Genomic DNA, 12671 nt, shown 5'->3' on the forward strand with positions numbered 1-12671 from the left:
TATTTTATTTTCTGCATTATAATCTAGCTCTTTAGAACAATGAGCTCTGCCAAGCGTCTGCTGTAACTCCAGGTGTAAGGTGTATCAAATACTGTAGCCAGCTGATATATTCAGCAGCTTATATTAGCACTTAAACACACAAAGAAGATTTATACAGCACTCCTTTGTAATTGATAGTTCCAAAAAACTAGAAAAGTATGAAGATGAAAGAGCGCTGTGCTCTCCTTCCAAGTGTGCAAATAGAAAAGATGAACTTTGGAGAAACACATGGATACCACCTGCAAAACAATCCTATGATCACAACCATGATAGGCCTGGTTTGCATTCTCCTCCTCACCCCTTTGAAGTAAATAGAAGCTTTGTAAAATGAGGGTGTGCATAGGGATAAAAGTTAAGTCAGATAAAGCCTGATTCTCCTCTTACCATACAAGGCATACATAAATTCTTAGCCAGCGACTATTTCTTTGAATTACTACATTTGATTCCACTGACATAAAATTTCTGGTATATATGTATTATTTAGCATGTATTTGTTTTAAATATGGTTAACTAGAAGTGTGCCTATATACTAAAATCCATTTACAAAAATACATTATACCCTTTGCTTTTTTCTTTCCACTTTCTCCTCCCCAATAACACGACATTTTCATCCTCAGAAATTTCCAGGTTGGCCCATTTGCTGTTGTTCAGATAAACCTTCAATACATCTGACTTTTGCTAGCCCACAAAATGACCTATGAAACTTCATTCCCATTGCTATCCAGTGTGTATGTCTATATTCAAACACTGCTACCATTCTCTCTGATGGACAGAGCAATTAATACCTGGTCTTGTCCCAACTTAATAGGCCCTCCCCTCATCACTGGGTAAATCATACAAATCTTGAGAAGCCCAGTCGAGATGTAGTAAGCACACATGTATTAAAAATTAGGTGCCAAGGAAGATCGTTCCAGTTCTGTCACTACTTGGGCACTGTTTGTTACTATGGGCAAACTGTTTTGCTCCCGACAATCTTAGTTTTGGCACACAGCTCTATCTACAAGACAGTGTAGCATCGTGGTTAAGAGTATAAACTCTGGAGCGAGATCTACAACTTGGCTGCTGTGTGACACAGGACAATCCACCTAACTACTCTGTGCCTCGATTTTCTCACCAAAAGAAAGAGATAATAATAGTTTCTACTAAATAAGGATGTTATGAAGATTGGCTGCATTAAGATATTCATAAAGTGTTTAGAAGAGGAACTAGCACATCGTGAGCATTACACAAGTATTAGCTATTATTATCCAACAAACACAGAGATATTGGGTGAATCATCTCCAGGTTCCTGTCATTCCTAATATTTCATTGGGTAGATTTCTCATTCTATTGTAGGTCAGGCTTCATTTTCTTCATGAAGTCTTTCTCAAGTACTCCAATCTGTGTTGATCTTACTTAAAAAAAAAAAAAAACTATAGAATTTAGTATCTGTAAGGACCACTCATTTAATTTGTAGTCAGGTAGTATTTTTTTAATCATTAATACAATAATAGTAATAATATTAATAATTATGAATGCTCTATTTTATCCTCCTTACACATCTATAGTATCCTCACTCTTCAAAGCCCCTTTGAAAGATGAGGAAATGGAAGTACTAAGAGATTAACTGACATACCACGGTTACCTGGCTATCAATAGGAAGTAGTAGATGGGGCACTGAGCCTAACTAGTAGGACTCCAAAGCCTGCACTCTTAGGTGCTATTTTAACTTCCCACTCTACTGTACCTTAACTAGTCCCAGCATATGCTTCCCCTTCTTCCATACTTCACAGTATGCTTTTAGAAGGCAGGAATCATGTTTTTTAAAATATTTTTATGCATAAGAATTATATCCCATATAAATAGATACTTAAGTACCTATCTATCTTTATCCTGGCATTATAACTCTGCAAGTAATTCATATAATGTCTAAAATGGAATGAGTCTCAAAATGATTGCTTAAAAATGGTTTGTTCTGGCCGGGCACAGTGGCTCACACCTGTAATCCCAGCACTTTGCAAGGCCGAGGCAGGTGGATCATTTGAGGTCAGGAGTTCGAGACCAGCCTGGCCTGCATGGTGAAACCCTGTCTCTACTAAAAATACAAAAAGTAGCCAGAGTGGTGGCACATGCCTCTAATCCCACCTACTCGGGATGCTGAGGCAGGAGAATGGCTGGAACCTGGGAGGCAGAGGTTACAGTGAGCCAAGATAACACCACTGCCCTCCAGCCTGGGCAACAGAGTGAGACTCTGTCTCAAAAAAAAAAAAAAAAACAAAAAACAAAAAAGATCTATTCTCTGGAACCTTTTTTTTTTTTTTTAAATTGGGAGCCATACATAGATTATTTATCTTTCTTAAGTTAAATACTTGGAGTACTGTGCATAGACAACCTACCACATAAAATAAAGAGCAGGCTCTTTCACAGATCTGTAATGTATTTGCTGCTACATCTAAAGTATTTCTTCTTTTTGAGTTGCTAGTGGAGGACAATGGAAAGGAAAACGGTGTTCACCTCTTAGAGAACAATCTATAATGAATAATTACATCTGTCTAGGGAAGATATGCTACCAGTATGTGGCAGCAGTAATGACATCACAAACCAACTCTTTCATGGCTAAATTAATCAAATGCGATCATCTTAAATTCCTTTAATTATATTATCAACATTGCTATTCTGAATCTTCATTACTGTTACTATAGCTTATAAAGTCCTCTGCCCTAAAAACAGTACATAAATTAAGTAGATATTGATACTGCCTGACTTCTACAGAGCTACTGAGTTATTCAATACTCATCTATGTGCCAAATTCTTCAGACAAGATACCTCATTTAATCATTACATTCACCCATTTATTTTCCCCTTTTACTTACACAGCTTAAAGAAGTTAATTAGTTCAAAATCACAAAAATAGCAAATTATAAAACTTAGATTTAAACCTACTCCAATCTATAAATCTATAAAATTTATAAATTTATAAAATTTATAAATCTATAAAACTTAGATTTAAATCTACTCCAAAGCTCACATGTTGCCGTGTGAGCTTATAGCTACTTTAAGATTTTACCTCAGTGCCAAATTCTCTTTTGCTAGTAATTCTTTTTGGAGAGAGAAAAACTAGAACCTATTTTTCTTATATTTAGCATGCAGAATCCAATTGATGAAACTCAAATTCTGATTTGTTTTGTTGTTGTTATTGATTTTCCTTGGGGGCTGAAAATATAAGAATCTGTTATCATATACTGGGAGTGGTGGCTAATGCCTACAGTGCCAACACTTTGTGAGGAAGGATCACTTGGGTCCACAAGTTCAAGACCGCTAGGTAACACAGCAATACCTCCTTTCTACAAATAATAATAACAATTAAAAAATAGCTGGGCATGGTAGCACACACCGGATTCCCAGCTACTCAAGAGGCTGAGTTGGGAGATCGCTTGAGCGCGGGTGGTTGAGGCTGCAGTGAGCCATGATTGCCCCACTGCACTCCAGCCTGGAAAACAGAGCAAGACCTCATCTCAAAAAAAAAGAAAAAAAAGAAAAAGAAAAAGAATCTGTTATTATATAAGAATGATTGCACTAATATTTGTGAAATACTTTGGGTCAAATACATCTGGTCCTGTAGAAGCCCAGCCATAGCCTAATAATTGATTGATTGGAAAAGTAGCTATTTTATAAGGTGATCTTGGGTCATTCACAATTTAAGCAGCCCATTAATTTTAAATGGGCTTCAAGAGGACCATTTTAAAGCTGAATACCACTTCATTGCAAATAGTGTTACAGCAAGGGTCCTGTGGATTCATTTTTATTATTTAAATAGCAATGATCATAAAATTAGCACCCTTCTAATGTAGTTCTCATCTTGATTATTGCTATTTAACTAGTGAAATTTTTTCTTCAGGCTGAGCGAACACTATAATTATTATTGCTTTACATTGTAAAGGTTGCATCTTAATTGAAAAATCAACACATTTTTCCCTTTCAATGAATACATCAACTTTGAAATAAAAAAAAAACATTGAGGATAGAAGCAATTTTGTTAGACCCACAAATTAGGGTGTCCTTGATTGGCCAGAATTCATAACCCATAATCTTACACATAAGATGCTAACTGATCCTATAGTAGGGTCTGTATTACAAGTAACAAAATGTTTCCAGTGCAACACTTTTTGTTTTTGAATTCCTATGGTCAAAGTAGATTTGAACAAACAGCACTTCTTAGTTTCTTCTGACAGTATCATTACAGATATACACTGAACTACTTAGTGTGATCAACAGCAAAAGGTCAAGTTGTTACAACTATTTACAGTATGTGTAGATACAGTAGATAAAGCCCACATGTTGGTAGGTGTAGACATTATTTGAGTATGAAGAAAAACACAAAAAGTTAAGTTGATCAGAAATGAATGCACGTGTGATATATTATGAATGTTATGTTTTGTGTATTTCATATATCTATATATTTTTGTATACACAGAATAAAAGCTTATATAGTATGTTCCATGTGCCAAATATATTACTTAGATATTTCACATAAACATATACAATGTTATGTACACACACACACACACACACATGTGTGTGTGTGTGTATATATATATATATACTCATTTAGTCACCCTAGGGAAGATAATATTTATCCCATTTTTATGCAAGAGGAAACTGAGGCACAATGATCTTAAATTGCTTGTACAAGGTCACAGAGCTAGTAAATAGTAGAGATTTGAACTCAAGAGGCCTAGGTCCAATGTCCTACTCTTATACAGTACAATGTACTCAGTCCCATAGATAAATCTCATCACATTTATATCATATGGCTTTAGTGTCTTCAACATCAACACTATCAGCAGCATGAAATAATATAAAAAAGTAGTATCAGACAAGATGCAAAATGTGATATTCAATTAATTTCAGCACATTAGCAAATGTTCCTGGCCTAATGATGTGTTGCCAAACAGAGTCCAAACCAAAATTTTAAAATTCTCTTTTGAGAGCATCATTATTTTGTTAAGCAAACATTCAGGATTCCTGAAGCTGAAGACCTATGTATACATAGAACTTAACCACATTTCTACAATCCAAAGCACAAGCATAAAGATTTTCATAGACAAACAGGGAACTTCAGGGATTGTCTACTCCACCCTTGCTTTCCATATATGTATTAGTTTGTGCATTATGTTATAAATTAGAATAATTCCATGAAGAATAAAAATCATTTTTGATAAATTTTCCATTTTTCTTTTATTGTATTACTCAAGCATACAAATATATGTATGTATACACGGATGTGGCAAAAACACTTATTTTACGTCTTTAATTCACTTGTATAGTCATGGCAAATCAATGAATAACAGCTTTGTACATTTTACTGGAATGCATACAAGGGAAAATGTTACAAGGTGAGTTTTGGTTCTGCCATTCAACACCTATGAATGTAGTTCCTTATAAAGGAACCACACTAAACCTGTATGAGCTTTGTCTACTCTGTCTATATCCCAAGGTAACTGTGAGAATCAAATGAGATACAGGATGTGAAAATGGCCTATGAAATCTAAAATGCTGAACAAATATAAATGATTAGTATTATTGCTAGTATTGTATTCATCTTTCAGTTCACAGCACCTAGCACAATGCCTGGCACTATGAATATTTGTGAACATAACTTATTTTTCGTTATGAAAAAAAGCCACGGTAAGAATTTAACCAACAGGACAAGCTGCATGTTACCAAAATAAAGATGCCAAATCTAAAGAGTCTAAAACTGCTATTCCCTTAACTATTATAAATAATACGAAAATAAGAGCATATTTTTCCAATTTTGTAATCACAAAATTCATGTGTGTTTTACTATATTCACAACTATTGAAATTTTGCATTAAGGTTTTTGAAAACATTTTAATACCAATCTTGGCAAAAAAAAAAACTTCATGCACACACACACCTATACGTATATATAGAGAGAGAAGTTTACTGATGACTTCTCATTTTCTTAGAATTTAACCAAAATTCTAAGAAAAGAATGTTATATTTTACATAAAATTCAGATGTTTGTATATATTAGCCTGCTTATATGTACATTACACACACATAAATTCATATGTCCGTCTCTACGTAAGACCTATAAATAAGAGGATAGGTCTATATATTCCATAAGCACATTATCCGAACTTCAGAAATTGCTATGTAAAAGCCAAAAGCCCACATTTCCACTTTGATCAATGGGACAGCTTTATCACAAAATGGGATGACTGACGTTTATTGATTAGCTGATAACTTTCTAATGCAACAGCCTTTAATCTGCAATAAAACTATGAATGAAAATAGAGATTTGACAAAGGAAAACAGGGATTGATTTTCCTGAAAGAATACAAGAACATGGAGATTTCAGATGGCAAAAACATCCAGAGAAACACAGCAATGACATCCAGCTATTTGGGTTTCCCTACAGACCCGTGAGTTGAGACAACTGCATCACCTGACATTCTGGCCCCAGTGCCAAGGACTAGGGAATCAAATCAAATCAACATAATAAGGCTGTTGTGTTCATGAGGATGGAGAAAAACAACCCCAAACAGCAGTAAAAGTTCACTTCACAGCAGGACCACCATTTCAGAGGAAAAGCTAACACTACTGAGAGGTTTGCTTCAATACTACACATACATCTTGATAGGGGTGAGCCATTTTTAACCATGTTCAGTGGCCTTGATAGTATTTGACAAGAACTTTTGCTGGTAACTCTGCAGCTGGAAATAATTCTAAGAAAAACATCTTATGGTTTAGGGCTAAATTCAGTGTTGAAAAGTTCTGGGGGATAAATGGAAAAAGGGGGGCATATATTTCTAATCAAAATTTATCCAGAACTTTGTATTGGTTTATAGATCACGATCATACTTAATGTGAAAAATCGACATAATACTAAGCTAAGAATTATGCATAGATACATTAACATTGATAAACGAGACAAAACCTGGCATAAAAATATTGAATTGAATTCATTCCTTCATCCAACAAATATACATTTGTGCTAGTGATGTAGCAGAATTTAAAAATACCCTTTTGAATAACAAAATGGGTGAGAAAAGTATTTCTTATTCCAGTGTCACAAATAGTGAATCTGGTAAAGAAAAAAATCACTAATGAGTGAAAGTATCCAGGTTCCTACTTTTTCTTATTTGCTATTTTCCCAACACACAGCTAAGGGCGTACAATCTTTCTTTTAAAATCATAAAGAGCCTGATAATCTTTTTGGATTTCAGTTTTTCATCTTTAAATTAAAGGTGTTGATATCATTAATCTTTATCGTCTCAAGCTGCAGCTTTGAAATTTCTATGAATATTTACTACTATAATGGGAATTCCATGAACACTAGTAATACTCCTACTACTACTACTAATACCTCCGCCGCTGCTGCTGCTACTACTACTGCCTCCATTCCCAAATGGCTGTTCTCCTCCAGTGAGAAAAATACACCATGTCTGAAACATTCTGGGGCCAAAACCTGTGCATAAACAACACATAAATATACAGTGTTATCATAAACATCTCTCGAATTCTGGTAAATAAGAGAAAATATTTGAGACAGAGAAGCGCACACACTGCAGCCTAGACAAGGACTGGAATAGTTCCCAAACACCATGTTCTCCCATCTATTTTTCTCACCCAGCTATTCGCTCAGATGAGTTCACAGAACATCTTTCTTGAGACAAACCTCTATTGGAAGGTGCTCTTGGTCTCTCTTCCTCTATCATACCTTGATGAGAATAATTTTCAAAAACTATTAGTGAAACACATTCTTTGTTAGCCACGCAGATTTTTTTTTTTCAGAATAGAAACAGTTTTGAAGCTTGTACGTGTAGTCTGAGTATTGGCTATCATGGAGGGAAGATCTGCATAGACTAAGCAACCATGAGATGGGATTCTCAGCTGTGTAATTTCAGTCATCACATGCCTTAGTTATTTGATTATTTTATGCCCTGGGTTTCTCTTCATGTAAAACAGGAATAATATCAAGTTATTTCAGAGTATTTGTCCTAATAGAGATTATTGAGAAATGTGTGGTGAGATAGGAGTATCTAATAATATTTATTAGAGTGCCCTAATCTGATAACTGAGATTTAGCTCTAATGTTACATAAATGCAAACAGCTTTCCATTAGCCCTCAAAGAAAAATAAAACAGAGGGAAATAAAAGCAGATATTGGCACTTGTTTTCAAACAATTCAAGCCACCTGTGCATGAATATGTTCTTTAAAAAATAAGATTCTAAATACCCAAGAAACTATTCATTCGATTCAGTATTCAATGAATACCTCAAACATGTGAATCATACACATAAACCAGGCATGAACCATCCTCTACAAGTCAATGAAAATAGGATTAAAATTAGGATCTACGTAAAGTATGTATTGGCACATAAAATTTGTTAATTCTGACTAAGATAATCAAGGGAAAAATAACATCTGATCTGAATCTTAAAGAACAAATATGATCTCAATGAATAGGACAATACTCTGTAAATAGTAATACTTAACAGTAGAGTACCTCATTTTTTAAAAGTCCAAAGATATTCTTGTCAGTCCCCTATAACATGAATTTTAGCATAGGTCAACAAGGTGTTAACACAGACACTGATAGCCATCATCCACTAGGGAATCCAGTGGCCTTGCCTTTGGACAGAATACATTTTGTTAAAGTAAGTATAAAATTAAGTCCGGGTGTGGTGACTCACACCTGTAATCCCAGCACAGTAGGGGGCCAAGGCGGGAGGATTGCTTGGTTTCAGGAGTTCAAGACCAGCATGGGCAACATGGCAAAACCCCATCTCTACAAAAAAATACAAAAATTAGCTGGGGATGGTGGTGCATGCCTATGGTCTCAGGCTGAGACGGGAGAGTCATCTGAGCCCAGGAGATTGAGGTCACTTGAGCCCAGGACATTGAGGCTGCAGTGAGCTGAGATCATGCCACTGCACTCCAGACTGGGCGACACAGTGAGACCCTGTCTCAAAAACAAAAACAAACAAACAAACAAAAAAACCTAAAATTACATGAAACCGAAGCACATTTTCTTCAATATGTAATAGATCAGAGTCTGAATACACAGTGATTATGCATAGATTTCACATCACTCATATAATTTCACATTACTCAGTATGTGATAAATACAACTTCATTTATCAATTATATGCAATAAGAACATAAGCTCCATGATAGAGATATTTTTCTGACTTTTTTCACCACTGTATCTCCAGTGACTAGGACAAAACCTGGCATATAATAGGGACTCAAAACACATTTGTTGAATGAATAAACATCTAGAGTCTTATAACCCTACGTAACACCTGTACAGACTACAACTGTGTAGCATATGTACCCAATAAATAAATTAATTAAACTAAACTCTCACAGGTAAAATAAGAACTGTTATACATTAAGATTTATTATTCATATTTAAAAATCATAAAAAATAACGGTAATGGATACGGATCTCATTTGCAAAATATAATCATTCCAATTTTGCAACAGAAATGTGAATACAAGATTCTGCTACAATAAAAGATAATTAAAGGGTCCATCACAATTCAAGCCTCTTCAACAGGACCTAAAAACTCGTCAAAACAGGACTATATAGGCAATAACTAGGAGTAACTATGAAACAAATCTCTGAATAGTTTAATAATGTCACATCTACAGCAAAACAAACCAAAAAAACTTCTTTGCTAAACTCTAGATTTACAAAAGATTCAAAAGATTACATACAAAACCATTGCACAAAGGTACTTTTCTGATCTTAAAGCTTAATCAGACATTGTATAAACAGTATTTTTAATCTAGCCATTCCTGATATATTGCCAATAATGGAGTTCCTGAGTTAACATTACCCTTAGCTACTGTCAAATGCAAATAGTGCTTTAGATTTAAAAAAACAATAGCATCTAACCAAAATTTTTACCTAGTAAGATACAGCACCAACTCTCATTAGGAAAAAATTCAATAACAGACAGAAGCAAATATGCATTGTGCATCTTAAATAGATGTTTATTATGATTTTAAAAAAAGGGAAAAATGATACCAATAAAAACCCATAACAAACACTAAGTATACAATTACAATGTGAAGGTCCACATGTACTAGTTTAGCTCAGGTTATTTCTTCTTTATATCTTATTTCATGAAACTTACATATTCTATGAGGTGGTAGCCCCCAAATAGATTTATTTTCATGACTGCTTTTATTTTAGTTTCAAATACTAATAATTGTTGTGTTTACTTTTTTACATATCAGAATATATAGATGTATGTGTATTTATTAAAAATATGGGGACAAAAAGTATAATATTCGGTTCTGCAAATATTTTCCACTGACATCCTTTACCTAGATTTTTCCAATAAATATTGTTTGGCTTATATTTCTATCAAGTCCATTCATTGTATAACAAAATAATTATTTAATATGAGGTCAAGTTCAACCAAAGAAGGTATAGATCACTTTCTTCAAAATAACTTGTGACTAATTATAGGGAGGGTAAGTAAAAAATATTTGCTGACATAACTTCCTTTGAGCACATTTCAAAAGTCAATTTCTACAATATATTGTTACATTAAGGACAAAATTAAAGAAGAAAAATAGGAAAGAAAAAGCTAAAGACTTGGGTTAATATATATATTTTTAGCTTTCATCTTTGGAAGAGCAAGCACCAGTTTTGTAGAGTTTTGAATTTTAGTTTTTGGTTTTCATCTGGGCAGTAAGCCTGCCCTATCTACCTTAACAAGACTAAACTGGTAAAACCAAAAATAGTGAAAAGTATCTACTAGAGCATACTTTACTAAAATCAAGACTAATGTAATTTTCTCACTGTAAGTATACAGAATATAAGTATTGGCTGCACCTGTCCAATACTTATATTCTGTATACTTACAGTGAGAAAATTATAAGTATACCAATAAAAGAAAGTACACCTACTTCCTATAAGGGAAAGTGTCCTTCATAGCAAATTCTACTTACATTATTCCCCCATGAATTACGTTTTTTTCTAAAACCCACTTTTCAAGTCAAGCATGCATTCACCAGATTTAGCTAGTATCCTTTCTCTTTTCCTTCTGGCACAAAATCATAATGTGACTCTGGGCCTGAAAGATTTGTTTCCCTGTCAACTTACAGATAAGTAAGTAAAGGTTAAGAGACATACCCAAGGTCTATGATTTAGATTTTATTTCTTTTACTGGACTTGACAGATTCCTGGGAGGGTAACTAAAATAAAAATTCTTGCAAGAGAGCCTACTTGCAAGGTGGAGAGTACTTTTCATTGGATTTTCATTTTGATTTAAAAAATGTATTCCTTGTAAAACAATCAAGTACCAAACTAAAATTTTCGCTTTACTGGAAAGGGGGCTGCTGGGCTTTGTGACAGACATGGAACACATCTGCACCAGTGGAACAGTAGAACATCTAATGACAAGAATTCCTACTAGACACACCTAGAACAGGGTGGGTCATCAATGCCTTGGCTCTCTCTCATCAGCATTGGGAAGTTCCTTCTAAACTAGAATTGGTTCCAGTATAACAGAAATCTACAATCAGCAATGACTTTCTCACAGCTAAAATAGAGAATAATCTTTGGAAGTGGAAAATATGTATAATTCTAGCAAAGATGATAAAATAAGAATATATTTAAAATATCATTTTTATATAGCCTTCGCTTTTTGATTCCCTAGTATATTTTAAAAATAAGATGACAATATATTACTTAAATAATATTTTCCAGAAACTAATTGCCTCTATCACATAACAAATTTTATATGGGTATGAATGGCAAGGTTCATCTTACAACTTAATTGCAAAAGACTGATACTGCTGTCTTTATTTTACAATTAAGTATATGAGAAAATATCTAACCTTGTACTCCACGAAAGGCCTGCATCAGAATCACCTAACAGTTCCTTAGAGATACAGAAGCCTAGTTCTAGGCCTGTAATGTCAAGCTCTCACAGGATAGGAAACAGGAAGCTGCATTTGCACAAGCTTCCCAAATGATTTTTATTCATGCCCAGGTCTGAATACGGACTGAAGTAGAATCAGACAGCTGATTACCGGCATTAAAATAATTAAAACCTATCCAAAATGTTTTTCTATCTTCGTAGGACAACAGGTAAAATCTAAAACTCATAAAACAAGAAGTTGCAGTACAAGCATATTATTTAGTATGTAGGACAACTAAAAGGCAGTTGCTTCTAGAGAGGACTGTGAGTTGTGGGTTGCAGGAATGGGGAATAATTTTATTTGCACTTTTTCCTACTGTGTACATAAACTGCTTTGACAAAATATTTAAACTGGGCCAGGCACAGTGGCTCACGCCTGTAATCCCAGCACTTTGGGAGGCCGAGGCAGGAGAATCATGAGGTCAGGAGATGGAGACCATCCTGGCTAACACGGTGAAACCCTGTCTCTACTAAAAATACAAAAAAAAAAAAATTAGCCGGGCGTGGTGGCGGGCACCTGTGGTCCCAGCTAGTCGGGAGGCTGAGGCAGGAGAATGGCGTGAACCCGGGAGGCGGAGCTTGCAGTGAGCTGAGGTCACGCCACTGCACTCCAGCCTGGACGACAAAGCGAGACCCCGTCTCAAAACAAACAAACAAACAAACAAACAAACAAAACAACA

At 34.8% G+C, this 12671-nt stretch overlaps 1 protein-coding gene across 11 annotated transcripts in view; it reads right to left on the bottom strand.

Moving 5' to 3' along the window:
* The window catches only part of ETV1 (ETS variant transcription factor 1), a 97988-nt gene that overhangs the window by 64283 nt on the left and 21034 nt on the right, over positions 1-12671 (bottom strand). For 5 of the 11 annotated variants that reach the window (XM_016945606.4, NM_001280329.1, XM_024357579.3 and 2 more), the window contains 1 exon segment: positions 7412-7513. The exons of the other annotated variants lie outside the window; for them this stretch is intronic. In XM_016945606.4, the coding sequence (XP_016801095.1) occupies positions 7412-7513 (102 nt within the window). 11 annotated transcript variants of the gene reach the window in all.

The sequence above is a fragment of the Pan troglodytes genome, chromosome 6, assembly GCF_028858775.2.
Source record: "Pan troglodytes isolate AG18354 chromosome 6, NHGRI_mPanTro3-v2.0_pri, whole genome shotgun sequence".
In the NCBI taxonomy this organism is placed as follows: domain Eukaryota; kingdom Metazoa; phylum Chordata; class Mammalia; order Primates; family Hominidae; genus Pan; species Pan troglodytes.